This window comes from Labrus mixtus, chromosome 6, assembly GCF_963584025.1.
Source record: "Labrus mixtus chromosome 6, fLabMix1.1, whole genome shotgun sequence".
Lineage (NCBI taxonomy): Eukaryota > Metazoa > Chordata > Actinopteri > Labriformes > Labridae > Labrus > Labrus mixtus.
In genome coordinates, this window is record NC_083617.1 from 5,459,345 (window position 1) to 5,485,719 (window position 26,375).

At 38.7% G+C, this 26,375-nt stretch overlaps 4 protein-coding genes across 10 annotated transcripts in view; 1 reads left to right on the forward strand and 3 right to left on the reverse strand.

The window, feature by feature from the left end:
* The window catches only part of prim2 (DNA primase subunit 2), a 28,296-nt gene extending 27,382 nt beyond the window's left edge, over nucleotides 1-914 (reverse strand). Inside the window, exon 1 of the mRNA XM_061039600.1 lies at nucleotides 829-914. The gene's annotated coding sequence lies outside the window, so the exon portion shown is untranslated. The remainder of the gene's footprint in view (nucleotides 1-828) is intronic.
* A 2,115-nt stretch (nucleotides 915-3,029) lies between these two features.
* On the forward strand, nucleotides 3,030-9,758 carry rab23 (RAB23, member RAS oncogene family). Of its 2 annotated transcripts, none has more exons than XM_061039602.1 (7): nucleotides 3,030-3,425; nucleotides 6,674-6,881; nucleotides 7,570-7,655; nucleotides 7,906-8,062; nucleotides 8,182-8,264; nucleotides 8,362-8,454; nucleotides 8,549-9,758. In XM_061039602.1, the coding sequence occupies exons 2-7, from the start codon at nucleotides 6,727-6,729 to the stop codon at nucleotides 8,677-8,679; spliced, it is 705 nt and encodes a 234-aa protein (XP_060895585.1). In that variant the 5' UTR covers nucleotides 3,030-3,425; nucleotides 6,674-6,726; the 3' UTR covers nucleotides 8,680-9,758. The 2 variants fall into 2 exon arrangements, with proteins under 2 accessions (XP_060895585.1, XP_060895584.1); XM_061039601.1 differs by lacking the exon at nucleotides 3,030-3,425 and adding an exon at nucleotides 4,204-4,409.
* Nucleotides 9,759-11,828: 2,070 nt separating this feature from the next.
* On the reverse strand, nucleotides 11,829-15,018 carry bag2 (BCL2 associated athanogene 2). The gene is made up of 3 exons (XM_061039609.1): nucleotides 14,781-15,018; nucleotides 14,301-14,410; nucleotides 11,829-12,767 (listed from the first exon to the last, which is right to left on the reverse strand). Exons 1-3 carry the CDS (start codon nucleotides 14,897-14,899, stop codon nucleotides 12,373-12,375), a joined length of 624 nt encoding a protein of 207 aa, XP_060895592.1. The 5' UTR covers nucleotides 14,900-15,018; the 3' UTR covers nucleotides 11,829-12,372.
* Nucleotides 15,019-16,432: 1,414 nt separating this feature from the next.
* znf451 (zinc finger protein 451) lies at nucleotides 16,433-24,723 on the reverse strand. 6 transcript variants are annotated; one of them, XM_061039604.1, is made up of 13 exons: nucleotides 24,630-24,723; nucleotides 22,817-22,877; nucleotides 22,313-22,399; nucleotides 22,109-22,222; nucleotides 21,081-21,192; nucleotides 20,737-20,887; nucleotides 20,525-20,651; nucleotides 20,273-20,432; nucleotides 19,759-19,906; nucleotides 18,133-19,625; nucleotides 17,981-18,052; nucleotides 17,614-17,682; nucleotides 16,433-16,647 (listed from the first exon to the last, which is right to left on the reverse strand). In XM_061039604.1, exons 2-13 carry the CDS (start codon nucleotides 22,871-22,873, stop codon nucleotides 16,607-16,609), a joined length of 2,631 nt encoding a protein of 876 aa, XP_060895587.1. In that variant the 5' UTR covers nucleotides 22,874-22,877; nucleotides 24,630-24,723; the 3' UTR covers nucleotides 16,433-16,606. The 6 variants fall into 6 exon arrangements, with proteins under 6 accessions (XP_060895587.1, XP_060895588.1, XP_060895586.1 ...); XM_061039605.1 differs by having other exon boundaries at nucleotides 24,626-24,708; XM_061039603.1 differs by lacking the exon at nucleotides 24,630-24,723 and adding an exon at nucleotides 23,829-23,978.
* Nucleotides 24,724-26,375: the final 1,652 nt, after the last annotated feature.

Sequence of the window (26,375 nt, forward strand, 5' to 3'; positions counted from 1 at the left end):
TATATAATATAATGTAGTATAATATAATATAATATAGTGCAATATGAACAATATAGTGTAATATAATGAAATGTTATATAATATAGACTAATATAATAAAATATATAGAATGTACAGTATATATATATATATATATATATATATATATATATATATAACTACCTATTTACACATATTTTTACTAACTGTGAACATGTGCCATAGATGTAAGTTAATTATCTCTGCATCTGTCTTTGCTGTAGATATAGATACTGATCCATTTAGGCTGACTTTTTAAATAAAGAGCTTCACTGCACATCCCTAAAATGTGCAGCAGACAGTGCAGCATCCATTAAACATGCGTTTCATAACACAAACCAACATACTCCAGATGTTGTGGAGAAAGTAAAGTAGAAGTAAAACAACATCTGTGTAAGTGGAATATGTTTAAATGGGTTCTAGACAAAGTCTTTTATTGATATACAAGCAGGGAAAGGCCCTTCAAAGCCACCATTACAAAGACAATTGACACTACATAGCGATTTATAAAAACAGCAAAACACATCAGAGTGATATTTCATTTAGTCGAAACATAAGCCGTTTTGGTTTTGGTAACAACACCGTTTATATTCCTAACAGGTAACAGTAGGTCTTATAAACATAAGCAGAAAGAAATAAACAGAGACATAATCAAAATATGCGTGAGCAACTTCTACATGGTCGGACATGCTAGCTAACTTACAATCAACTACATTCAGAAAAAGAGTCTGAAATAAACAGGTCAACAATTTATTACACCAACTACGAGCAAATGTAACATTTGTATGAATAGTTTTTGTGGTTACGTACCGATTAGATGATAATAGCAGGCTCTCCTCAGCTCAATCCCGCCAAACAAAGTGGGCTGTTCAACGAACGCGGGTAAAACGATGACGTTTTTTGGACTAACCCGGAAGAGATGGCCTGTTGTCCTGGTAACGAGCGAGCGTTCGTTCGGTCATTCCGCACGGCCCGCCGTATCTGCCTCCGCGAATGAGAAGTCAAATAACTTTATATTTTTAATCTAACAAAAGTTATTTTGGGGTTTTGGGGTTGTTGTGGACTAAAATTATGGTAAAATAGTATTTGTTTGTGAAATTCAAACAGTTTAAGAGGCATTTTCCTCATTCGAAAATCACATTTTAACGAAATTAAACAACCCTCCAACCTTCTTGAATATATTTCTGGGAAGAAAAAAAGATTCAGTATTATTATTATTATTAGTAGAATTATTCAGTATTATTATTATTATTATTATTATTATTATTATTATTACTATTAGTATTAGTATTAATATTCAGTATTATTATTATTATTATTATTATTATTCAGTATTCAGTATTGATTCAGACTGTGATAAGGATTTTATCAAATGTATTTTAAGTGTTTAAACCTCTCTTGTTACTCTTTAACCACCTGTGACGTGTTATATTTCTAATTATTAGAAGAATGTGGGAAAAAGACGTTTAAATTCAGTAAATTAAAGTAAACATACTAAAAATCCAGAGGTTTGTTTTTTTCTGTATTTTCTTTTTCCCCCCTCTTCTTTTGTGCTTATAACAACACTTCCTTGCACTGTTTCCTGTGAACTTCAATTTGATTTAATCATTTGCACTAACTGGCTGATGCATGTCTGTAAACAGGTGATGTATATTGGAAATTTGAAGCTACTCGTGTTGTCTTTTTCACGGCATGTCTTTGTGTGGATGTAATATCTTGTATTTAATTTATATTAAAAAAAACACACACTTTACATCCTACTGTGAAGCCCTCATGATTTTCTAATATCATATTATGTCGTATTATGTTCGTCATCAAGATAAGCATGTGATTGCCAGTGCTCTGCTGCCATCTAGTGTCTCAAGTGGTACACACATGTTTACATAATCACTGCAGGACGAATCAGTAACACCACCATGTTAACTTACAATGTCAGAAATACTCAAACATGCCCTGTTAGGAAGTTTTGAGAGGAGGCACTTACTTAAATAATATACTTGATATTTGGAGAGCTTAATTTGCTATTTAAGATAGACTGGGTTAATCAACAGAATTCAGTCAGTTCTTTTTTTTAATTAATAAATCAATCAATCAAACTTTTATTTATAAAGCACCTCTCAGACAAATTCAGCTGCAGTTCAAAGTGTTATACAAGGAGCGGAAAAGTGATTGACAAAAGGTAGTTTGTAAAAACAATTTAGAGACTAATGCACACCAATAAGAATTTAAAAAAATATTACAGTAAAAAAAGATGTACAATAAAATAATCAGAGACAAGAAATAAAAGCAATAAGATAACAACAGGAGCGCTTCTGGTATCCCTCAGACCACATTTGCTCATGGAAGGGAATACTTTAAAAAAAAAATTGAGGAAAACTTAAGACCCCAAAACATTGGTATAAATGACCCAAGTCCAGGCACAACATATATAGGGCCACTACACCCTGAAGAAGGCACAAGCCAATACACATTGGTGTATTTTAAATGTCCCAAGCCTTATGAATTAAAGGCCTTAACTTGGAAAATTTATACCAATATGTTTTTAGTTTGAATTTATTTATTTAATAGGGACAATGCAATTTAACATCATTTCAATACAAAGCATGAAACTGATGTGCTGCATAAAGAGTATATTGCTAATTTCCAACTTGTGTCCCCAGTTGGGCCTTTGATTAAAAACACAGATTAAAATGTACAACATTCAGTTACATAAAACCCCATAACACTATATAAAATACATGTACAACAATAGAAATGCTATAAACCAGTTTAAAATAAAGTTTGAATATATTAATTAAAACAATTAACCAATAATGTGTTTATAAAGTAAGATAGACATAAAGTAGTCATGATACGAAATAATATAAATATTAAAACCATAAATCATATACTAAAATTGTAATTAAAAAGCCACCACCAACACTTTAACACACTAGGTGGCGGTAATGCGCCTAAAAGCGGAGTATCGCCCGCCATAAGAAGAAGACGTCGCATTCTGCACTCTGCTGCCTAGCAACAAGTATTGGCGAGCTGCTACTCTCATGCGCAACGTAGTTAGCTGGTGTGGAGCTTCGCGTCTAGATAGCAACGCGTTTTTATTCCGTAAATATCACAAGTTTGCTCAGTTGTCGACCGTAATTTAACTCAACCTGCCGTTTCGAAGGGGGAACATTAGCGTTGAGCATTAATTCGCTGTTTGCCATTAACGGGCGGCGGCGCAAGGAGGTTTATTTTCTCCGCGGAAAGTGGCTAGCCTTTAGCTAAGTAACGTTAACATCAGAGCGTTTCCTCTCTACGGAGACGAGCAGAGGGAGGTTGGAGATACCGGGATGCGATTGTTCGTTAGCTGGCCGGTTAGCCTTTCTAATGTTGGCGGACACTGGATGAGCTGAAACGTTATATAACAGGTAAGACATTGCCCACTCCGTCCTTTCATCCTCCCTCATAAGCACTGCCCTTTTTCTCAGGCAGCTTTTAACGGACTCCAGCAGCTGGTTTGCTACCTGAAGCTGCCAGCTGTTCAACAGGTCACATTTTGACTCGGGTTTAAAAATTTTTTTAAAAAAAAGGTGATTTCAGGAAGTTAATAATGCAACTAATCTTCTAACAAACTTAGGATATTATAGCAACTCTACCAACTATCATATCATCATGTCATGACAAGTATCTTAATATTCCGTGCCCTAAAATGTTTACTTGAAGGGGCCCCACCCTGAGGCCTTGAAACAAGTAACTGAGTCTGTTAAAATCAACTTAAACTCCTTTTAGGGAGGTTTAAAGTGTTATCTTTCACATATTAAAAACAAATGTGCGCATTAATGCCTAGGATTAACGCTGTTTTTATAAGTCAGGTTATGCCAGTCATTTCTAAAGCTGGGGGGCTTTGCACTGCCTGTAGTGGCAATCTAACAACAAAAAGTGCCACTGGAGGGAATTTTAAGTCATTTATTTATCAACAATCTTAAATACACCAACAAAAAGATGGGTGTATAGGCCTATTCTGCATCAGACGAAACTAGCTCATAAACATAGATAAAGTCTAAACGCGCCAGACAACATCTTTACACACTTGTGGTTGAAAAACTGTGTGGCTTCCACTAATTCCCTATCCCCACTCATCTGTGTCACCCCTTTCTACCTACCTGTGGCTGTAATTACCAACTATGCCCAGGTGCGCAGGGGAGGTTTGCAGCAGAAAACGTCCACACACACAAACCACAACACACATGAAATTGGCGACAACACTGCCAGCAAAGCTTGCACATTTTGTGAGAAAACTTCCAGGTAAACAAAAGACTGGCAGATAATCTACACCAGACGCCACAACTACTAAAACAAAGACAAGAAAGTACGACGAGTCATTTCTCATTCTCGGCTTCACCTGTACAAAGGTGGGTAATGAGAGAGCCACATCCTATCTGTGAGATTTGCTGCACTTTCCCCAATCAGGACAAAATACAGATCAAAGTTGGATATTGAAAAAGAAGTAAGAGTGGCAATTTGGCAGCTGCACCCAGGACTTGACAAGAAATGTACAAAACAAGCCCACACTGGTCAATGAAACTATTACAGGACTGGAAGTATAAATTTGAGATTTTTAAACGGAGTTGTTCATGTTCAGAGAGTCTGGTTTAAAAAAATATGTTTAGACTTAGAGCAATGAGTGTTGTGTCTAGAAAAGTTGTAAGTTTTATGTTGCAGTACTTTTAATTACTTCTTCTGTGAAGGCTGTTATTTTTTTCAGTTTGTTGTCACACGCTAAAGTTGCTATTCTTTACTTTTTTGTAGATAATTGTTCCAACTAAAATCTGAAAATATATGAATTTGTTGGCAAAGGGCATGACTGTGAGTGTGATTAGTGTATGTTGATGAGGAGGGGTGAGGTGGACGTCTTGAAATCATTTTCATCTGCCAAAGGGATCCCGGAAGAAAATGTCTGGGAACCCCTGTGTTATGCCGACATTGTTAGGACAGAAAAGGACAATCAAAGAACCACAATATAGATCTGTGTCATTATATGCCAATATCAGGCTTCTTGACAAACATCAGGCCACTGGCCAAAATGTGGCATGTACTGTAGTCAGTAGCCAATGTGTATCTGGTGTGGTGCATGCTGGAAAGCTAGTATACCTAACTGTTGAGTTGATTAATAATGTTAGTAACAATCCAGCTTACGTTTTCAGGTATTTTTTAAATTAATGTTGGAGAAATATGATATTTTTGAAGATAAAAGACATATTACACTGATAGAAAATAGAGTGGGATTTTCTGGCACAACTTCAACTAACAAGGTGCATGAAGTGTGAAAAGCTTGAAGAGGTCAAAATGCTCCAGCAACACTTGTAGTATGAAGAGAAACTTTATTAACAAATTAGACCCACACATTTCGGCTCGTGTCCTTCATCAGGGTCATAGAAAATCATTCCTGATTAACTGGCCAGTGAATGTCAGCAATATTTGAAATGTAATATTAGTCATTTTTGTCTCTTTAATAACTATGTTCCTCTCTTCTCCAAATATGTGTTGTGGTATAGGACATAGCAACCTTCATAACATTCCTATTTCACTCAGTTTCTTCAAATCCTCAAACATATTTGACCACACTTAGTTATTGCACTGAGAGAATAGATGACTAAACGCATGTAAAAGGAAGGAAGAAAGAAAGAGGTCTTGGGTCTTCAATAAACATGAGTTAGTTCACTTTCAATGACTGCAAATGTTTTACATAATGCAATTATTCAAAACGAAATGTTTCAAGAGGAGTAAAAATAAAGAGAAGGCTGTTTATTTTCAACCATGTTTTGCCTTCATGCTTTAACAGCTCCTGCGTCATGCAGGTCCCTTTTTAGTTGATGAATAATTTCTACTACATGCGTATTGTGACTCAGTAGTAGCAGACGAGCTGTTGGACACCACAGCCACTCACTAGGGTGTCAGTGTTCACTGCGAACAGCTTTCCCTCAATATGTTGTTAAGCACTCCAGCAGCTACACACATGTAAATGTGGAAGACCCGGTTGCCATGTGGAGTCTGCTGCTTGCAGCGCTAATGGAAGAATAAACACATCGCACTGTCACTCCAAACATCTCCCTTGTAAAATTTACAACATTTAATTTAATGGGAGCACACATAAGAGTTCAAAAGGATTCACTGTTTATGTAAAGCTTTTAACTAGAGTGCAGTCATTCCACTATGAAGTTCTTTTTAGTGTGATTCTAAAACCAGTACGATTTCACAACATTCGGTATGATGTAAAACAAAAAAACGCGAACATGAGACGATTGGATTGGATTTCAATACAGACTCAGCAAAATTGGTGCCATGAAAACTGTTTGCATTTGAACTCTACTTAATTTAGAGGGCAGAAAGTTTCAACTTAAATTCAACCAGCGACAGTATAGCAAACCATACTGGACTAATCACAACATAACACACTTGAAAATTAACAGAAATGATCAACATTTGATAAACATGTCACTAGCACAAATTCATTGTGCTACAGATGTAAATCATATGTAATAAAACTCAAGGTAATATTTGGACTGTGCAAAATTTTGCTGTTTTACTGTCACTCATAGTATCTAAATGTGTGTCTTTAAAAATGAAATTTTTTATGTCTTATACACTTCATGGTTTATGTGTTCCTGTCACAAAGTGGAAAATACCCATACAGAGTGGAACTGAGGAAGCCAACCAGACATCACCATCATGTTGGAGGAGGACATGGAAGTGGCCATCAAGGTGGTCGTGGTCGGCAATGGAGCTGTCGGCAAGTCCAGTATGATCCAACGCTACTGCAAGGGCATCTTCACTAAGGACTACAAAAAGACCATTGGAGTGGATTTTCTGGAAAGGCAGATAGTGTAAGAACTATATTTCACTGTAGTTATCATTCCTGTAATACTTTATGTCATTTATCTTTCAATGTCTCTTTTTTTCCCTTGGAGTTTTTGATGTCTTATTTGAAGCACTTTGAATTGTTGTGAAATTGAAATGTTCTGTAGGATCGGTAGGATCATAATAGCTGAAGATGAAGTTATTTGATTTAGGGTTTCAAGGGCAAAGTAACTTTTACCTCAAATCTATCTCTTTCTTGTGCAAGCTATTTCTCAGCAAAGCCTTGAGGGAGTTTTATTACATCCTGTCTGTTTGTATATTTAATCCACCAAATAGTCAACGCTGTTGGTAATCCATTAATAGATATTCTCTCATCCCCTGCCCCTCGCCCACTATGTTCTAGAGAGAGACATTTTCTTCTAGTATGCTCCTTCTTCAGATTTTTTAACACCTTTCTGGCCTTTATTTGATAGACTGACTCAGCTTTATTTCAGGGTTGAGGTTTTACTTGGTAAGCCACTTGTACCCCTGTAAAACACACTTGCAGTATAAACAGATTAATGTACTTGGAAACAGTGAGATATGAAGTAAAGGTTTGGCAAACAAACATGTATACAACAGAATAACTTGTTTTATGTGCTGGGAAGGATATTATTATACTGACTTTGCAAAAGTGGTGTCATAACTACCTTTATTACCACCTTGTTGTTTTAGTGTAAATGATGAAGAGATACGACTAATGCTGTGGGACACCGCTGGGCAGGAGGAGTTTGACGCTATCACCAAGGCCTACTACCGCGGTAAGACCCCACCGCTGTGACAGCTGAAACACTGCTGCCCTCTGACCTTTCTGCCTGCTCGGGCCGAGTTTCTAATTTGTCACAGATTTTGTGGTTTACTGGCAGCTCGGTTTTCAGTCAAAGTTGGATTGTTTTGTTCTGAATGTTTGTACATCCTTGAGGAGGATTATTTTGCATCATGTTTATATCAGACTTTAAAGAATGATCAGAGTGAAAACATGAAGTGTTGTTCTGTTGTCTTGCATTCCAGGGGCCCAGGCGTGTGTTCTAGTTTTCTCTACCACAGACAGGGATTCATTTCAGGCTATCGACAGCTGGAGGGAGAAGGTGGAGGCAGAGGTGGGAGATATTCCTACAGTTCTAGTGCAGAACAAAATTGACCTCCTTGAGGAAACTGTAATAAAAAAGTAAGTCATGATATCTTCTTTGAAAGCTCAAGCTCTGCATATGCAATTCATTTTATAGAAGTAAAGGTGTTGCCTATGTGTTGTAATTAAAGCCGTTTGACTTTTTCTTTGCATTGCAGCGAGGAGGCTGAAGGTTTGGCAAAAAGGCTGAAGCTGAGATTTTATCGAGCGTCAGTGAAAGAGGATCTTAATGTCAACGAAGGTAGGTTACTTAATTGTAGACAACTAGTAAATGCAAATGAAAGAGTCTCATTATGTGTGATCCTCTTGTAACACGTCTTCCTGTTCACTCTGTTTAGTTTTTAAATACTTGGCTGAGAAGTATCTCCAGAGACTCAAACAGCAAACAGCAGAGGAGACAGAGGTAGTGCATACAACAAGCAATAAAATAGGTAAGGAAATCTGTGTGGGCATCCCTTTTTCTGTTACATTTTAAGCTGTATCTTTTTGTAGGATGACATCATCTCAAATTGTGTTTTCTTAAAGGTGTTTTTAATACAAGTAGTAATGTCTGCAACCAGAGCTCCAGCAACGGCAGAGAGGTGATCACTCTGCGACCAAACAAACAAAGGACCAAGAAGAGTAAAAATCCTTTTGGAAGCTGCAGTCTTGTCTAAATGAAGCTCCACTCATTTTAGTGAGACTAGTTTGGTCTTTGTTGTACTCTGTCCATGGGGCCACATTGATTGACCAAAGCCCACACAGACTGGGAAACACTCTTCTAATGCTACCTTAATAAACTCAACTCTAATCCAAATCCATTTCCCAGTATTGCTGGTTGAATTTTCTTCGCTTTAACCGCGATCTGAGCACAAAAAAAGCATGTCAATGTTTGTACACTCCTGAGTCCTCCTTGTGGTAGCCTGAGGTAACAGCAACAACTGCGTATAACACCCATGTATATTCTGTAATGGATGAAATGACACCTCACAAAAAAAAAATATTTTTACACTACTCTATTTCTGTTTGAACATTTCAGCTGTGTAATATGTCTGCATGTATTTCAGAAGATACTCACATTATTTTGTACCATATTTTTTCAAACTTTAAAAAGAATATGGTTCAAACTATGCTGTGTACACTATCGAACCCAGAGTATATTCTCTGTGCAAAAGTATTTTTGTACAAATCACAACAGTGTTGAGTGATTATTATTTTCTCTCAAGTGTTGACATAGTGCCAAATCTGCTCCGTCTGAGCTGTAACTAAATATGAATACTGCAGTGGTATGGATGTAACATGAAATAAGTAGAATGTGCTCCTATGTATAACCAAATATCAATAACACTAGATAATCTTCTAAATGTCTGCTTGCAATCAACTCATTAACATACATGTTAATTACTTCAAGGACTTTGTGATGCAAAACATGAGTTGACTTTTGCTCCCTGCTCATTAAGTCAAAGCATCTCAATTCACCATCAGTTATAGCACTATGTTTGTAAATGTTTACATTTGAATCTTTCACTGTGCTTTTCTTTTTGACTTTGGTACGGCTTTGAGTGACCGCTCGGTCAGATTAATTACTGTTTCTGTACATTTTTCAAATTGCACTGTATTTTCTAACATTTCTAACCTTAGACATTCTTCTGTGAGGCTCCTTTAGTATCAAATCATTCTATTTAAAATAGAAATACAAAACGTGTGCACACTTCATCATTTTTAGGTACAAATAGTTTTAAAAAAAAAGGCAAAACTCAGCCGTGTCTGTTTCTGTGGTATGAACTCATGTGCACAAAGTAAATCTGTGCTCTCTGAAGGTACAAAAAGCGGACCAGGCAGAATATTTGACTTGTGTGTGCTGCGATTATGCAAGAAATCGAAGTCTGCTCTCACTTTACAAGGGTACTCGTGTAGTGAATGGTGCCTGAACCAATGCTAAGTCCTCAAATCAGCTAGCTGTGGACTGTATGTTACTGCCTGGTCTGATTTAAAACATTAAATTTTTTTAACTTCTCTGACAGACAACTCTTTACTAAGCAGAAAGAAATATGTGTTGAAGTCTTATATATCCTGTCAGAACATTTCATTTTCTAAACAATTGAATGTGTTTAACTTGGATTAAGAGAACTCAAACATCTTGGAGTAAGAGTGAGCATGCACATGAATGATTCAAAGCTGTTTTTTAGATCGTGCTCAATTTGAACCATTGATACTAAAATGGTGTCACATTTCCAGCACTCTCGTTTGGTTGTATGTAAACAGTGCTGTTCTGAAAAGTGTCTCATAATGTGTAATGCATGTACCTTCTTACACATCAGTGAATGTCATACCATGGTTGCAATGCCACAATGCCTTGTCCATGTTTACATTCTTCCCCATTGACCTCCATCAAGCATTCAATGCCTTCTATCGCTGTTTGTTTGAAATTGCCTGCAGAACATCTGTAAATAACTTCTCGAGCTTTCTTTTCTTTGTATCAATGTGTTTCCTTTGCCTTTTTTTGACTGAATTGATTTAAGCGCACTTTATCATCAAGATGGCATATAATCCTAAAGAACCACACGTCAACACTAACCATTACTTATGTGCTGTCACTCAGGTGTTGTAATCTGTTTCTTAATGTCTAACTGACGTCGTCAACCAATTTCATGAACATTTAAAAATAGACAAAACTTTCAGTGTGACAAAAACAACAATCGTTGGATTTCCTGTTTTAACAGTTAACATTTGTATCGCAACTTGAGGTGTTCAACACAGGTGTCCACCTTGTGTTTTAGGGGGAAAGTTGATGGAAATGAAACATAAATAAAACTTTTTTTTTTTCTTGTGCATTTGTCGTGTCATTTCAAGTGCAAAAAAACTCTTCTGCCTGCTCAATATTTAAACCCAAACTCTACTTTCAGTCTTTCACTTTTCTGCATACAGTGAAAGTTGAAGCAAATATGGACTAGATATCTTTTAAAAGTATACTGGGGGGCGCAGATGGCCTAGCAGTAAGGTCGCACCCCATGAGCAGTGGCTGGGGTCCACTGGGCTGGCAGCCTGGGTTCGGGTCCGGCCTGTGGCTCCTTTCCTGCATGACATTCCCTCTCTCTCCCTCGCTGGTTTCCTACTGTTATCTACTGACCTGTCAAAATAAAGACAAAACGCCCCCAAAATATCTTAATTTAAAAAAAAGTGCATACTGTTGCTAAAGGATGCTACTGCCTGGAACTTTGACCAGTGCCTCACATAAAAGTTGAATAAGTAACCTGCACTGGTGTGGAAGATCCTTTTTGACCTCAGAAACGCTGTCGTACAAAAGAGTCTCTCTTCCTCAGCAGGTGGGAGTGAACTCGAGCTCCACCCGCTGGGACAGATCACATGTTTTGGTTGGGAGTGCCTGAAAATGCTTACAAGAAGTAGACAGGAGTTAACACTTCATGGTCACACTTACCAATGTTTACAGCTCACTGTGTGTCACAGAAACACCTCCCTTTTGCTTCCTTTTTACATGAGATGGTTTTGGGGGAATTTATTAAATAGGTCAGTCAGAGAATTAAAATAAATATGGTGAACACAGATGTGTACTGAATGAATAATGACGTATTTGTAAGTTATCTTTAATTTGTAAGAAGTTAATTTTGAATGTGTGTAAATACTGGATGGTTAAACAAGTGTTCATTTAGGCTCTCACAGATTATGTATAATAGCATTTTAATCCTATTAAAATACCACAATGTAGGTTGAACACACCCCAAACACCAACATAAAAACAGCTTTCTATATATTCTAATCTGCATTAGGATAACTTAGACATACTCAAAGACTGCTGTTCTGAACATTGATTAGAAAGAGTGTTTTTATTCACTTTTATTTTTATTTTTTTTACACATTATCCGACAGTAAAACCGCTCAGTGCAAATACAAACTAAACTCCACAGCTTAATGTGACGTGTGTAGCCTCCACACAAAGAGGTAGTGAGTGTGTGCACATCTCAAATCCTTACCAAGTGAAGTGTTTGATTTAAACTGTGAGAAACAAGAGAAACATACTCTTTAACATTGGAATCATTGCAATGGATGGATCAATTGTGCACTTTTGTGTGCAACATGTGAAACCCCATTGTGTGTTCTATATATGAAGCAGAATATTGTAAAAGGCTGACAATAATTTGAAGGTATAACTTGACGATTTCAGAAAAAAAATGTTATTCCTTCAGGGTGATTGATGGGGATTGTTAGGCTTTCCTGTATTTTGGCCCTAAGCTTCATTATCACATTAAATAAGGGATCATTTACTGCCTCGCAAAGTTAATAAAGGGTTAAAAAAGTACTTCAAGAGATTATTGGCATTAAAGACAAGTTTTATGTTTAGGTGACAAGTCTTATTGACATCCATTGGCTTTTGGGTCGTCCAGCTTCTGGTTATCCATTATCTTGATGTTCTTTTCAGCATTCTCAACGTTCCTCACTAGAGTCTCGAGCCTCCTCTTGATCTTCTTCTGATCCTCCAGAGCGCAGCTGATCACTACGGCCTGGAACTTCTGGTCGATGGCAACAGGCGGGGCCTCGGTCACACAGGCGGCAAGCAGGGCCAGCAGCCGCTGGCGCCCGCTCGCCATGTCGTCCAGTAACTTTTTCGCCATCTCATCGATAATAGATGTGGCATTGCGCAGCGCCTCCTCCTGCTGGGAGTTTCTGATGGTGCCCACAGAGATCTCCACAGACAGCGTGCGGCCCATCAGACGGTCTGCAGTTAAATCTAACTCTTCCCTCTCTCCTAGAAAACACAGAACAAGCAGGAAATCAAATATAAGATCACATAAGGAATCCAAGCAGTGGCTATTTGTCTCAATGCATATACATTTTATAAATCAAATATTATAGGGTAACTGCGAGATTGCACTAGATCTCTGTAAGTTCTAACCTCCTCATCTGTCCTGTATGTACAGTCCTGTGTAGTTTGCTGCATGTGGTCAGTGTAGAGCTTTTTACTAGGGGTGGGTGGAGAAATTATATGAAGCATAGTAACATGAATTTACAAAAAAAGACACAAAGTATCAATCTTAGATTATAAATGAAAACATTAGTAAAACTATGCTTATTGAAAATGATTAACATTCATTTATTTTCTAATCCCCCGGTTGCTGAATGGGAGACATAACATTGTTTTTTTGTACAAGTTGAATTGTTGAATAAACACATAAAAGTTTCTGACCTAGACTCTTTAGACAATAGTGCATTTCATGTAATGTTTACGTCATGTTTTTATGACCGTGTAAGGCACTCAGTAGTGTCGTGGTACTTGTGGAAATCGGTCTCATCTTGGAATCTGAGGTAGTTTTACTTGGTTTTGTCTCAGTCTCAGACTGCGTGGACTCGAATCAAGACCGGTTTCTGTGATATTTATGGTCTTGGTCTTGTCTCGGTTTTGATCCTTAAATGTCTCGGTCTCTGAGCACACTGGTCTCGGTTAGTGTGGTCTTGACAACAACACTACAAATCACTGAACTAAGTTTGACAGACTTAAAGCTTTATTAGATAAAACAGATGTTTACTGAGGATCCCTTTAGGTATATCATTTTGTTGTTGTTGCTCTTCTTCGTCTCTATCTGTCTCTCTATTTCAGCATCGCCCTCTACCCCCTCTCAACCCAAACACAGATTTGACAGATGGCTGTTCATCATGAGTCTGGTTCTGCTCGAGGTTTCTGCCTCTTGTAGGAAGTTTTTACTTTCCACTGTTACTTTGCTAAATTTTGCTCAGTGCTGTGCTCATGGTGGATTAATGTTGGGTCTTTGTAGAAAGTAAAACAAAGAGTAAGGGTCTTGATATAACTTTTGTTATGAACTAGTGCTATACAAATAAAAAATGTATTGATATTTTACTGCTGACTTCATAAGAAATTGCTCTCTCGCAGGGATAATAAAGACAACCTTGAACCTTGATATATCACAATATTCTTGTATAACATCAAAGTTATTCTGGTAATATCAAATTTTATATTTTCTGTCTTACATCCAAGTCCTTTTTATATATATGTGTCGGCTTTTTATCCTGAAGGGAGTCGCCTTTTATATCTCATAACATGAAGAATATTTTAAATTGAGAACATAAACTGAGATCTTGGTTCATGCTTGGGTGGGGTGCAGAATCTCATGTTGCCTCGTTCCCTCCCCTGAGATTCTTGAAGAACCACCACCCTACTCCAGCGCTCAAAGCATAACCTCATTGGATAACAATGTTACAGTGAAATCCCAGTTTTTACAAGGTGGAATCAGACTCTCAAAGTTGAAGAAGTCAGAAGCCTCACCGGCACAGATGTTGCGCATTTCTTGACTGTTCTGTATGGACTGAAGCATTTCCAGGATGCACTCTCGTTCCTGCTCCATGGCCGATGCTGTTTCACGCAAAGCCTCCACCCTGACAGGACAAAAAAAACACAACACATGACCACTGACATCCGTACAACCACATCCTTTCGCAAGAAAACATAACGGGCTGCTGTAAAGAGACAGTAATAATGGCAAATCTGAGAATCAAATTCATTCTCATTTTATTACACTACACTAGAATAAGTTACCCCAATACACACCTTTTTATTTTCAATAAACTTTTTAGATATTTATTTATTTAGACTTGACTCGTTGTCGTAGCTCCTTTAATTTTCTTAGAGGTAGTTTTTTTTTTTTTTTTACATGAACATACTTATCATTAAATTAGTTCTAAATTGCCTGAAACAGCCCCTGAAGCGTCCTGCATGTACCGCACATGTTCCGGCCTGTTACTGTACCTCATTTCCAGCTGATCCAAATTTTCCAGGAGGCGTCCGGAGCGATCAGCCATGGACATCGTCCTGCTGAACTTGCACGGACCGTCGGTCATTTTCGCGTGGATTTTCGCCTGAGCCATGATGTTGAAGAATGGTTAGCCTACTTTAATGATCCGTATACCGGAGAGAAAATCCTCACTGCGTGCGCCGACACTCTGAACTGTCCGGCAGACTGAACGCTCCTCTCTCTCTCTCTCTCTCTCTCTCCGCCTGCAGCAGCTCCCAAGGGTGAACATTTCCAAACATGGGCTGTGACTTCCTTCAGTCCTGTCCTCGTAGAAGTTTCCCGAGCAGTCCAGAACAGAGGTTCCCAATACCAGGTCGGAGGACCCCCTGGAGGTCCCCTAGGAGGCTACAGTGGGTCCCAATAAACACTTAAATAAATAAATAAATGCCACTTTGACGGTTCTGGTTATTTAGTTGTTACTCCTGCATTATTTATAGGTGATTGTAAATCTTAACTTTAAGGAAATAAGGTTAAATTGCTGTATTACAACTTTGGGACACTAGAGGAAAACTTTTAGGCGGGATTTTGTTTAAAGTGGTTAATTTTTAACATGCAGGCAAAGGTAAAAAATAGGGGGGAGAAACATGATGTCAGGTCGAGGTCGCTTTGTGCAAGAGAAGATAAAACAAAGCCATTATGCATTAAATACTGAAAAAAGAACAGAGTGTATGTGGGCTTGTATGTACAGTACATGCACCTGTTTGCAGAACAAAATGTTCTAATTATTGGCACTTTCACCATCTACTAAAACAGATAGATAATATTCATTCCTGTCGTTAACGTTATGACGTTTTTTATATTTAATAATCCTGATCTTTCAGCCCTGTTCTTATCAGCTTGCTGAAGTTTTTACTTCTTCCCACTCCTCGAAATCGAAACAGAACGTATTTGAGAGCTTCTTTTGTAAGACGTTGTTCATTTGTCTCCTTTTTTAAAGTTCACTTTTCTTCTCTTTATTTTACATTTCCAAAATAAACTAACCTTTTTGTAATTACTGTCTTCTTTGCATCAAAATGAGAAGACCACATTGAAGCCTACATGTGACTTCCGCTGTGAAATTAGAGGGTGAGTGCTAAATACTACTACGTGGACTTACAAATCCTGATTAACTTGATCCATGAGTGTAAAAACTGTTTACAACCTGAGCTACATTCTCTTTAAGTATACTGTAAAGTTTTTCTCTCATTTTGTTGATTTATGCGGCAAAACAAACTGAGGTAAAGTGAACAAAAACAGTAAATGAAACTTTAAACTCGATACAGTGATTTGAAGACATTAAGAGGTCTAAATCCAACATGAAGATCCTACATGACAAAACTTAAGAAAAGGACATTCCCACCATTAGACAGGCCTTTCTTACGTTTCTTGAAATGCACTGGATTCAAAGTCTGCCATGAAACCCGAGACAGCCACTGGAGACGCAGTTGTGGTCACAGGTCAAGGGACGGCATTTTGCACGGTCATCGATGCCATGTATAGCACACATGTCGTCAAACAGAAGTGACGAGTCTCCACAACAGATGACCTTGCATAAATCCACGAGCTAACCTTCTTAAACATGCCGTCTGCTGGAATGAGTGAAATGAGAGGCCTCGTGAGATGGGAATGAGCTGTATTGACTTGTTTATTGTCATATACTGATAAATGTTTATATTGATTAAAACAGAAAAGCTTAATAGCGACATACATTTATTGAAATCATTCTGAACATAAATACCTGGTACAAAACATTTCAAATATAATGTCTGAAGAATGTTAGACGTTGTTTTTAATCATCGCCTTAAAACTCTAAGAGACTTCTTTTAAGAGCTTCTTCCAACTCTGAAAAAAAAGAGGAAAAAAGCAGAATATATTACTCAAATGTAATGCATGTGCAAACTACACACTGAACACTACAACAGCATCAAACCACATGTGGCCCTACACAACACATTGTTAATAACAGTTGTGACTTATAAAGGCCACATATTATGCAAAATACACAATGTGTTCCTAACCTGCCTACAAACCCCCCAATTAAAAGAAAAGTCCATCCTCTCCGTCTTTTGCCTGCTGCTCTTTTCAGAAAATGTGTGCGCAAACAGGCCGTTTGGAGATTTTCCCTCATGACATCACAAAGGGCAGTGACCCCTCCCCCAGGTGGGTGACACTCCCACAGCTAGGTGTTTGTTCTGCCCTCTGAGTCTGCCTTCTCACCGTGAACAATAGGACATGGAGCGAGAAAGCCCGAGCCACCCAAGCCCTTCCAGAGAGGGGGCGTGGTCAGACACAGCTCATTTACATATTTAAAGGTACAGACACAGAAACAGTCTGTTCTGAGCAGGGCTGAAATAGAGGGGTTTATAGGCATGATCAAATACAGGATCAGAGTGGATTTAGAAAAAGAAACTTCACAGACATGTTCTGGAGAGCTCTGAGACTTATTTAAACTGGTTGAAAAGGAGGAAAATAAGTGACCTTTAATTAAATATTGATATTCTCCATATTCACGTTAACATTTTCAGAGCAAAGACTAAACTTACTGTCAATAATTTATTATTTACTTTAAACAGGTTTATCCTGTCATTTCACAGAGTTTGTAATAAGCATGTTATATTTTGGTTTTAGTTGTCTGTCGCCACTCTTGAGGCCAAATACATTTGCAAGAATGCAGAAGAATTCAGAAGATAGAATAACCTAACAGACAATGCAGCTACTGCACTTGTAACCGTGGGCTGCGACGAGTGATAAACGTTCTCATGGGAAGCCAGAGGATTACATTCTTAGGGATATAAACATTTACAGTACCTTCAGACTCCCTTGATTCTTCTTCTGCACTCACAGAGACTCCATGGTCCATCTCCTCCTCAGAATCATCTGGAACACAACACGACATGACTTACACATTTAACATGCATTGTAAAAAATACAAGGAATTATGAGTCTACATAGTGTAAAAGTAAGGGGTTTATAATGTTCAGCTTTTTGTTGAATATAGTATTCCTAGTCTTAATTGCATTAATAGTTGAGCTACAGTCTTCTGTATTGATATTAAATATATTTAATACACATTTTATTGCATTGGATAAAACTAGCCGACAGAACAGTGATGCTCTATAAATGCTACTTATAGAGGAATGAGTTACACCATTGTTATGTTTTTGTTGTTGCCTACTTTCTTGCACTTCCATCTCCTTGTTGGCCTGATCCATGTTCATGACCTCGTCCAGTACGTCGTCTTCAATCTCTACAATGACAACAAACAGCAGAATGAAACGCTGCACAGACGCTGATAATAAGACGTCAAAGGGTTTAAACTGTATTTACCATCGGTGTTTGGTTTGACCTCCTGAGCGTCGAGGATTTTTACAGTGGTCGGCTCGACTTTTACGCCTTTGCTGCAGGTTCTGGATGTTGTCCTGCAAGGTTCCAGTGTGCAGTGTTGGGAGTGATGGTGTTTATGGAAACTCGGTACGTCTGTAAATGTCTCTTGGCAAGCTTCGCATTGTACTTCGAATGTCTTGACCAGGATAAAAGCTTGGTGTTTTGTGTGAATGTGAGTCTTGATCCGCGCGTAGGAAGGCAAACATGTACCGCAGTGATCACACACAAACTGACATTTGCCTTCAGCAGACAGATTCTTCATGCACTGTGTATATGTAGCCTTCCTTTCCTCTTTGCTTGTGTCGGAACCCATGCATGGACATGTCGGCTGATTGGTGCTTTCAACAACAGTGGGCTGACCAACCTCATCCATACAGTAGTAGTCCTTACTGTGAAGACTCTTGTAATGCTCCAAGAACTCTCCCTCAGACTCAAACTGCATGCTGTCGCAGAGGCCGCAGAAGTGGAAACTCTTCAACTCCCCGTTGTGCTCGTTCATGCAATGTCTGCGCACGGTGGACTCTTTGAAGAACTTCTGCGGGCAGTGTCCACAGATGTATCTCTGGTAGCTGTGACTGCTCAAGTCCTTGCAGTGTTTGTGCACGTCGGCTTCTGAGTCGAAGATGTCCTCGCACATTCTGCACATCCAGGTCTGACCTGCTGGTGGAGAAGGAGTCTCCAAGGTGCTCTGCAGGACTCTGGACTTTGAGGATAAACGTGGGGCGACTCCGCTGCTGGTGGACGGCTTGGCATCCATGACAGCGGCCAGCTCCTCTGGCACTTCCTGTTCAGTGTAATAGGTGTGTCCACTGTGAGCTTCTGACACATGCGACAAGATGTCTTGATACCGAGGCATTTCCACTTTGCACTTACAGCAGTAGAAGAGGAAGTTAGAGAGATGAGCGCCCCCGTGCATGCGACTCATATGCAGGCGGGCTATTGAGGACTCTCCCATGTGTTTGCCACACACGCCACACTGATGAAAAATCTGGTTCACGGCCAAGAGATGTTTACTGGCTGCAGCCTCCTCTGGATACTGTTGACCACACTCGCAGAACCATAACGTCGTAGTGTTGCCATTCACACTCATGCTCTGTTTCTGCCGTTTGGCTGGAGATTCTTCACCATCTCTCCTCTTCTTGTTTCTTTTTTGAAGAGGTGTTTCAGGGCCCGTGGACTGTCTCTTCCTCTGGGCCTCTTCAGCCTTCTGGGCGTGTTGAACGTCTCTAAACCTGCAGTGCTGAAGGATGGCTTTCGCCATCGTTTGGTTGACCTCCACATCGTGCTGGGTCGACTCCTTGTGCATATCAATTTCAGCTTGGCTGAGGAAGATTTTACAGCATAGGGAACACTGCCCTCTCACTTGCAGCTGCTTCATCACCTGTGCTATGGTTTTATCAGCCTTGGCTACTGCACAGCCCTGTCTGCAGTGCACGCTAATGAGGAAAAATAAAGAAAGGAAAAATCAGTTCTTCACTTCTGAAAAATAATCTGTCTGCGATGCAAGAATGTGACATCAACAGATAATAATCATCCTACATGCACAGAATAAATGAGAATGAAACTTACTTGAAATGAGCTTGAGCAGTCTGATGTGAGGTCAGTACTTTGAAACATAGAGAGCAGCGGACACTAAATGTTGTATCCCTGCACAAAGTGACCAGACGATTCTTCACATATTGCGGGATGGGAACTGGCAGCGCTCTTCCTCTAGTTTCTGTACAAAGAATAGAAGAGTAGAAAGGTACATGTATTCATATTTCTAGGAAAGCATCTAAGCTATTTCTTTTAGACAGTCACACAAGCACAATTGGAAAATCAGCCTGAAATGACAACCAAAGTAGTTCAGAATATTTCCCTTATCTAGCATGCATCGGAAACTATCATACTTTAAGGATGCATTTTGCAGTCGCATGATTACAATCACATTCATAAAAATGATATTTATACATGATTATCAATAACAAAATCCCTGTGACTGCATATAATCAGAAGATTATTAGATATATTAGATTTTTTTTTAAATTGACATGTGAAGTTCTAATGGAAATCTACAGAAAATAAATTCCTAAGCAAACTTTACCATTCATGGCGAGTGACTCTGTGAAGTGATTTTTGGCGGACATGTGCTGAAGACACTCATCTCGGAGGTTAAACAGGAGGTAGCAGGCAGGGCAGGCAAAACAGGAAATCCACTGATAGATCTGATTAATGCTGTGACCGTCAGGGGAAGATGACGATACCTGGTATAAGAAACAACAGAATTCAAGTTGTTATTCTTATTTCAGAAAGTAACAGAGGAACCATAAAATCAGATACAGTGAAGTGCACAAACCTTAGACTCCAGATGTTTCTTCCACGCTTCTTTAGTTTGAAAATGTTGACCACAGGCAACACAAGCTAAGAGCTGGGATTGAATTCCTTTAAGATTGATGGCTGGGTCGCAGGGGGAGTGATCAAACCTACACACAAGATATATTATTGGTGAACATGTCATAATGGTTTGAAGCTGTTCCACAAAAACTGAACAGAAGAGAGAAGGATCACCTTTTTAAGTGCCCACCCAGGAGGGGTGCACTGTCATAGACTCGACAACAGTTGACCACTGGACAGACGTGTCTGGTTGAACTCTCTCTCGGGAAAGGAGCTGCTCTGACTCTTCTTCCAAAACCAGTGCTGATCACTCCAGGTCTAGCACCTTCAGAAACACAGAGGTACGTTGAAATAACTTTTACAGAGCCATTTGCACCTCTCCAACACAAAGTAAGTAGCACTGTTAAAAGTCGCTGTGTGTCTGTCTCTTAAATCAAAATGACATTTTGATCATACATGTGAAACATGTGGATCATGGGTAGCAATGCTGACAGCTATGCAACAGATGAACCATTTACCTGGCATCTTTAACCACATGTCTACACAGTGCTTTGCTTCCCGATTAGCTCCATTTGCAGGGCTAAAAGATACCCCCTGTTGTCCATGAGCTCTTTGTGAGATTTGCTTCTCCTAAAAAGAAACATGAAGACATGATTAAGAACATGACAGAGCATTTTAATTTATGATAAAACCAACATTTAATGGTTTTATCATGTTACAGAACGTGTCAAATGTTCATTAATGTTGGTTTTCTAAGCTACAAAGGAAGAATAATGTTGTTTGGAGGAAAAACAATTCAGTTCATTCTAGGATAACTTCACCATTTCCCCCACATGGTGGCACCGTTGCTGCTGCAACTGGCTTTACTTGACGCCACATACAAGCCCTTTTCATTTGGCCGGCCATGGACGAAAAGCTGCCCTTTAAAAAGGTTTTGATCAAGCCCTTCCAGGGTAGCCATAAAACGTTAATTTAAAATATCACCTTTTCCTAGAGTTTTTCTACGACTTTGACAGCATTGAAGCTTCAGACTTGAATTTTCAGAGCAGTGAATGACTATTCTGCATCACTGCTTAATCTGTTTTAGGCATCGTAAGGGTATCGTATCCTTGGTCCTGAAAAGTAGGTCCCACAAAATGCATTAGGCTCTATCTAGTTTTAATTTCCTGTTTCAGGTTTTGCAAATTAAACGTGAAAGATTCGATAACAACACAAAACTAGTCATTTAATTTGGGTTAGGGTTAAGGTCATGTACATAGGCTATAGTCCTCCTCATGGTGGCAATGGGTTCAAATCTGACCTCTGTTGCATGTTATCTCCAACTCTCTCCTCCCAACATTTCCTCTCTCTCTGTAGCTGTCCTACCTGATAAAAGGCATTTAAAGCCCAAAAACAACTTAGAAAGGAAAAAGTGCTATCAGCACTGATTAGATTAAAGTGGGAACAAGAATTTTTTTTTTTACAACTTTGCTCGCATGCTTTTCCATCACTTCATAAAATGAACAACCCAATGGAGGAAAATTGTCTAGTATTGAAGTAACCTTACCTTGAATGCTCTGCATTTATTTGCTCTTTCCTTTTTCTCTAGAGCTACCTGGTGTGCTAGTCTGTCCAAAGTTGATGTAACACGCCTCCTCTGACAGGTGATTTCATCTTCAACCTACAGAAGAATATGTTGAAAATTTCAGAACGCTGCAGAAAGATATTAAATTATTGTGCTAAAAAAAAAGATTTATTTTCAGCCACTCACAGTGCCTGCCCATGATGAACATCCCTCATCCTCACTATCATCGCTCAGTAGATCAATACATTCCAATACTGGTCTGACTTGGCCCTCCTGAAACGGTACGAGACACCATGTCATTTAGAAATGTAGAGGTTCACATCTAGGCCTGAATCAAAGCAACACAGAAACTTTGCCTTGCATAACTACTCATGCCCCTTAATCTTATCCATCTGTTGCTTAACATCAAATTAAAGTGTAACATAATAGATGTCCACTTTTTGGATTGCTCTTTTTAAATAATCAAATAGTAATTCTTAGCCCAAATGAGACTGTTTTGAAATCAATTTTAGATTTGTTTAGGATTTGTCCAACCAGGGGTGAATCTTTTTTTTTTTAAACGCACTATCCAAGAAGAACAAAAAAAAGCAATTCAGTCTGATTAAAAGTCCAGTCAATGTCAACAGACAGAAAATGCAGTTTGACCTTTGATTAACTGTTTTTAACAGAGAAAGTGTACACATAACTTACTGATACAAACTCCACTTCCTCCACCTCATCTTCGTCCGCTTGGCTTGGAGAAGACATTTATCTGAGGAAAACAAGGCTCATGTTACTTTCAAAGATGCAGCCCTTATGTAGATCATGCATGTAAGTGGAGGGGCTGTAGCCTAACATATATAATATGGTTAACAGGATCCAGCCGGACGGGTGTGAATCGTTACTTTAGACCTTTAAGAGACAGGCTTGTTGACGAATGCAAAGTAATGCATGACCATTTGTTTTTTCACATTTGCCACAACAGCTGAATTACGCATAAGCTCAGGGGTTCACAAACTTTTCAACGTGTGACCCCCTAAATAAGGGTGCAAGAGACCCCCCACTGTCCAGAGAGGTGGTTAAGGCCACCACCACACCCACTCAATAATAGGACTACCCAAACACAAATTATATATAGTATTGTATTGTATTGAAAGGCTAGATGCATAATACAAGTAACTTTCATGTATAGACTTAAGCAATGAGTGGACATACAAACTTACTGAATAGGCACACAGGTGTGTCCATCTTTATGTGCAAAAAGCAGCAGACACCTTCATTGTTGCTGCCATTTGCAAACTTACATTTTAAGTATTTTTACACATTGATTTCACTTAGTGACTGGGTTTAATTCGCAAATCAACTTATTTTTGGATCTATGTTTACAATAATGAGTAAAATATACAATCTTAAGTTATTTAAATGTTAATCAATGCTTTTGGAAGGCATTTCGCGACCACCCCTCTCAGTGTCTCCACTTTGGGAACCCCTGCCATCAACAGATTCACATGAATACGTCAAAAGCTTTTTACATTTGATGACCTTGCTAACAGTAGTTCTTACAGCAGGCAGCTGTTGAAACGACGTGAGGAAAGGTTACTAAAATAGCACATGTTTATATATTTGAAAATCCACCTTACAACATTTTTTTTGCATTCAGTAAAACTTCAGTAGAGTTTACTTCAACTCGAGGCTTCTGTAAAAATAACAAAACTTAACTTACGCCTGTGCTATGCCAGCCAGTTTCACCAACAACAGTTTCACCAAAAATTCAACATAGCGACTTCCTCCTCGCTTCCTAATCGGAGAGTTTATGTTCAGTACTGCCACTGGTGGGTGGAAGCGAAATTGCGATTCTTAAAAAAAAAAAAAAAAAAAAATCAGTGTTGTTGCAGTACAGCTTTCGGCCACTGGCGGCAGCACTGAGCGCCACCCAGAGAAGAAGCGGCAAACTGAAATCACTGTGTTCAGGAGCTTCTCGGATGCTCGGAGTTCTCAGTGTCAAACGATGCTTTGTCGGCTTCAGTTCGTTCATAAGCTTAATTACGTAATTTCGGAACAACAAGGACGTTATAAGACATGGTCAACTACATTTTATTTCTGAGTAGTAACCCAAGTCACTCCTCGTGGAAACAAGCAAACAGTAACAGACCAAGGAATTACTTTTCCACGTGGGAAACTCATTTTTTCGACCGTGTGGACGCTACGTGAACGCGCTGCATCAGTTTGTGCATCACACCCACTTTAAATGAATAAATAAATCAAATATGTGGCTGACAAGTTCGTCTGTTAGTTGGTGACTTCATATTGCCAACCAGCATCTTTAAAAGCAGCGAAACGGTGACATGAACGCTTCAATCCGGGTTCCGTCTGGGCTCTGGGTAAGCTAACATTAGCCGACGTTTCCCATAGCAACGACTTCAACTGTTCTTAAGTTATGCATTATAAACAAGATGAAGTCGGACTTTTTGTTGGTTGAGTATGGTTTAAATAGAATGAGGAAGCTGGACATTACAATACCTACTTGTTATTCTTGTGACGCCTCATTTGAGAAAGTGGTAGCTTGCTGCAACATCCCATATCAAAGTAAATGCAGCTGGTTTAGTCTGCAACGTCACTTCGACTGTAAATGAAGCGCTCCTTTTTCTACACGGGGTGTGCCGTACGGGCGGGGTTACCAATCTTCCCTGTTTGATTTTCTTGGCTAAGGTTGTGAAGTTGTGGCCAACTACAGGTATGTTACCTGCAGACTTGAATAGAACAACAATATAGAAAGTAGGCTACATAAATACATAGATTTTAAGCCAATCTGTATCCACATATCACATTCCCAAAGTGGGCCGCGGTACACTGTTAGGGGGGTCGCAAGATTCCTTTCAAAAACATATAAAAATGGTTTAAAATTGGATGTTTCACCCATTCATTTGAAAATACAGTAGGTTAAAAAAGTAGTTTCTTACAATAAATTACAAAAATAATATGATGGTGTTTGGGCTATTGTTTGCTGTTTTAATGCCAGTGTTTTGACCTAGTGCATCAAATGTGGGGTCCCAAGTATCTATCACCGCTATAATGGGGGTCGCAAGCTGAAAAGTTTGGGAACCCCTGACATAGGGCTATTTAAAATGGCAAATTGTTTGTAAGAGGTGATTCAAGATTCAAGATTTTTATTTGTCACATGCTCATACAGATGTGCAGTGAAATGTAAAGACTGTTCCGCAAGGCCATGCAATAAACACTCAAATTGCTAATACACATAAATACAGTAAAATAGAAATATAATGTAACATTTAAAAATAAATATTTGAATATACAAAATGTAAAGTGTCAGTGTGTAAAGTGTTCAGGGTGTCAAAGTGCAATGTGCAGATTGGAATGTGTGGTGTGTGTGCATCATGCAGTCACAGTTCTGTTTTGTTTTTAACTGAGGAGAGTGGAGTTAACAGTCCGGACAGCCTGAGGAAAGAAACTCTTCCTGAGTCTTTCTGTGTTCGCCTTGATGTGTCGAAGTCGCCTGCCAGAGGGTAGCCACGTAAACAGTCCGTTACTGATGATCAGTTAAAATACAATTTACATGTTAATCAATGCAACAAAAAGTTGTTTGTCTGTAAGTGCACAAATAAGAGTGCTTATGTTGTAACTTTACAGCACTTAGTAATAAACCATACTCAATTCAAATCCAGCCGTCCTTTGTAAGGTTTTATAGATTTACTGTACATAGAAGTTGCTGTATTTATTTAACTTAACTAAACTTTTCATCTACTATAAACAAAACACACTGACAAATTAGAAAAATGTACATTTGTTGCAAATAACACAATTTAAATTCTTTATTCGGAATAACCCCCTTGAGATGTGTCATTTCACTTTTAGGGGGGATCCTTAAATACAGAGATGTACATACAGAAAAATAGACAAGACATTTAACAGAGCAACAGACAAAAAACAAAAAACAGGGAGAGAAAAAAAACACAACTATGTCAAATGATGATAAGGCATACAAGAGCCTACTCACAGCAGAGCATAAAATCCAATCACAGATCATAAGAAAAAAAAGTAATTTGTAATTTGTGTAAAGGTGTTGAAGCAGTGTTATTATGGACAGTTCACAGTATCACAGGTTAAACTACAACTTAAAACTCCCCCCCCCCCCAGTAGGTCTTGCAAAATAGATTGTAAAAGGTCACATAATATACAAAATACACTTTACTATGTTCCTCTAACACTAATATGTGTCCTTAGTCTGTCTACAAACCCCCCAATTATGAGA

Bases quoted from the DNA above. Each gene is read 5' to 3' on its own strand.
- rab23 (XM_061039602.1), top strand. From the start codon at position 6,727: ATGTTGGAGGAGGACATGGAAGTGGCCATCAAGGTGGTCGTGGTCGGC. The intron at 6,882-7,569 runs GTAAGAACTATA...TTGTTGTTTTAG, and splicing joins TTTCTGGAAAGGCAGATAGT to TGTAAATGATGAAGAGATAC. The intron at 8,063-8,181 runs GTAAGTCATGAT...TTTGCATTGCAG, and splicing joins GAGGAAACTGTAATAAAAAA to CGAGGAGGCTGAAGGTTTGG.
- znf451 (XM_061039604.1), bottom strand. From the start codon at position 22,873: ATGTCTTCTCCAAGCCAAGCGGACGAAGATGAGGTGGAGGAAGTGGAG. The intron at 20,652-20,736 runs GTGATCCTTCTC...TCTTGTGTGTAG, and splicing joins CTGGGTGGGCACTTAAAAAG to GTTTGATCACTCCCCCTGCG. The intron at 19,907-20,272 runs GTAAAGTTTGCT...TTCTTTGTACAG, and splicing joins AGAGTCACTCGCCATGAATG to AAACTAGAGGAAGAGCGCTG.
- bag2 (XM_061039609.1), bottom strand. From the start codon at position 14,899: ATGGCTCAGGCGAAAATCCACGCGAAAATGACCGACGGTCCGTGCAAG. The intron at 14,411-14,780 runs GTACAGTAACAG...TTGTCCTGTCAG, and splicing joins TTGGATCAGCTGGAAATGAG to GGTGGAGGCTTTGCGTGAAA. The intron at 12,768-14,300 runs GTGAGGCTTCTG...TGTGTTTTCTAG, and splicing joins AATGCGCAACATCTGTGCCG to GAGAGAGGGAAGAGTTAGAT.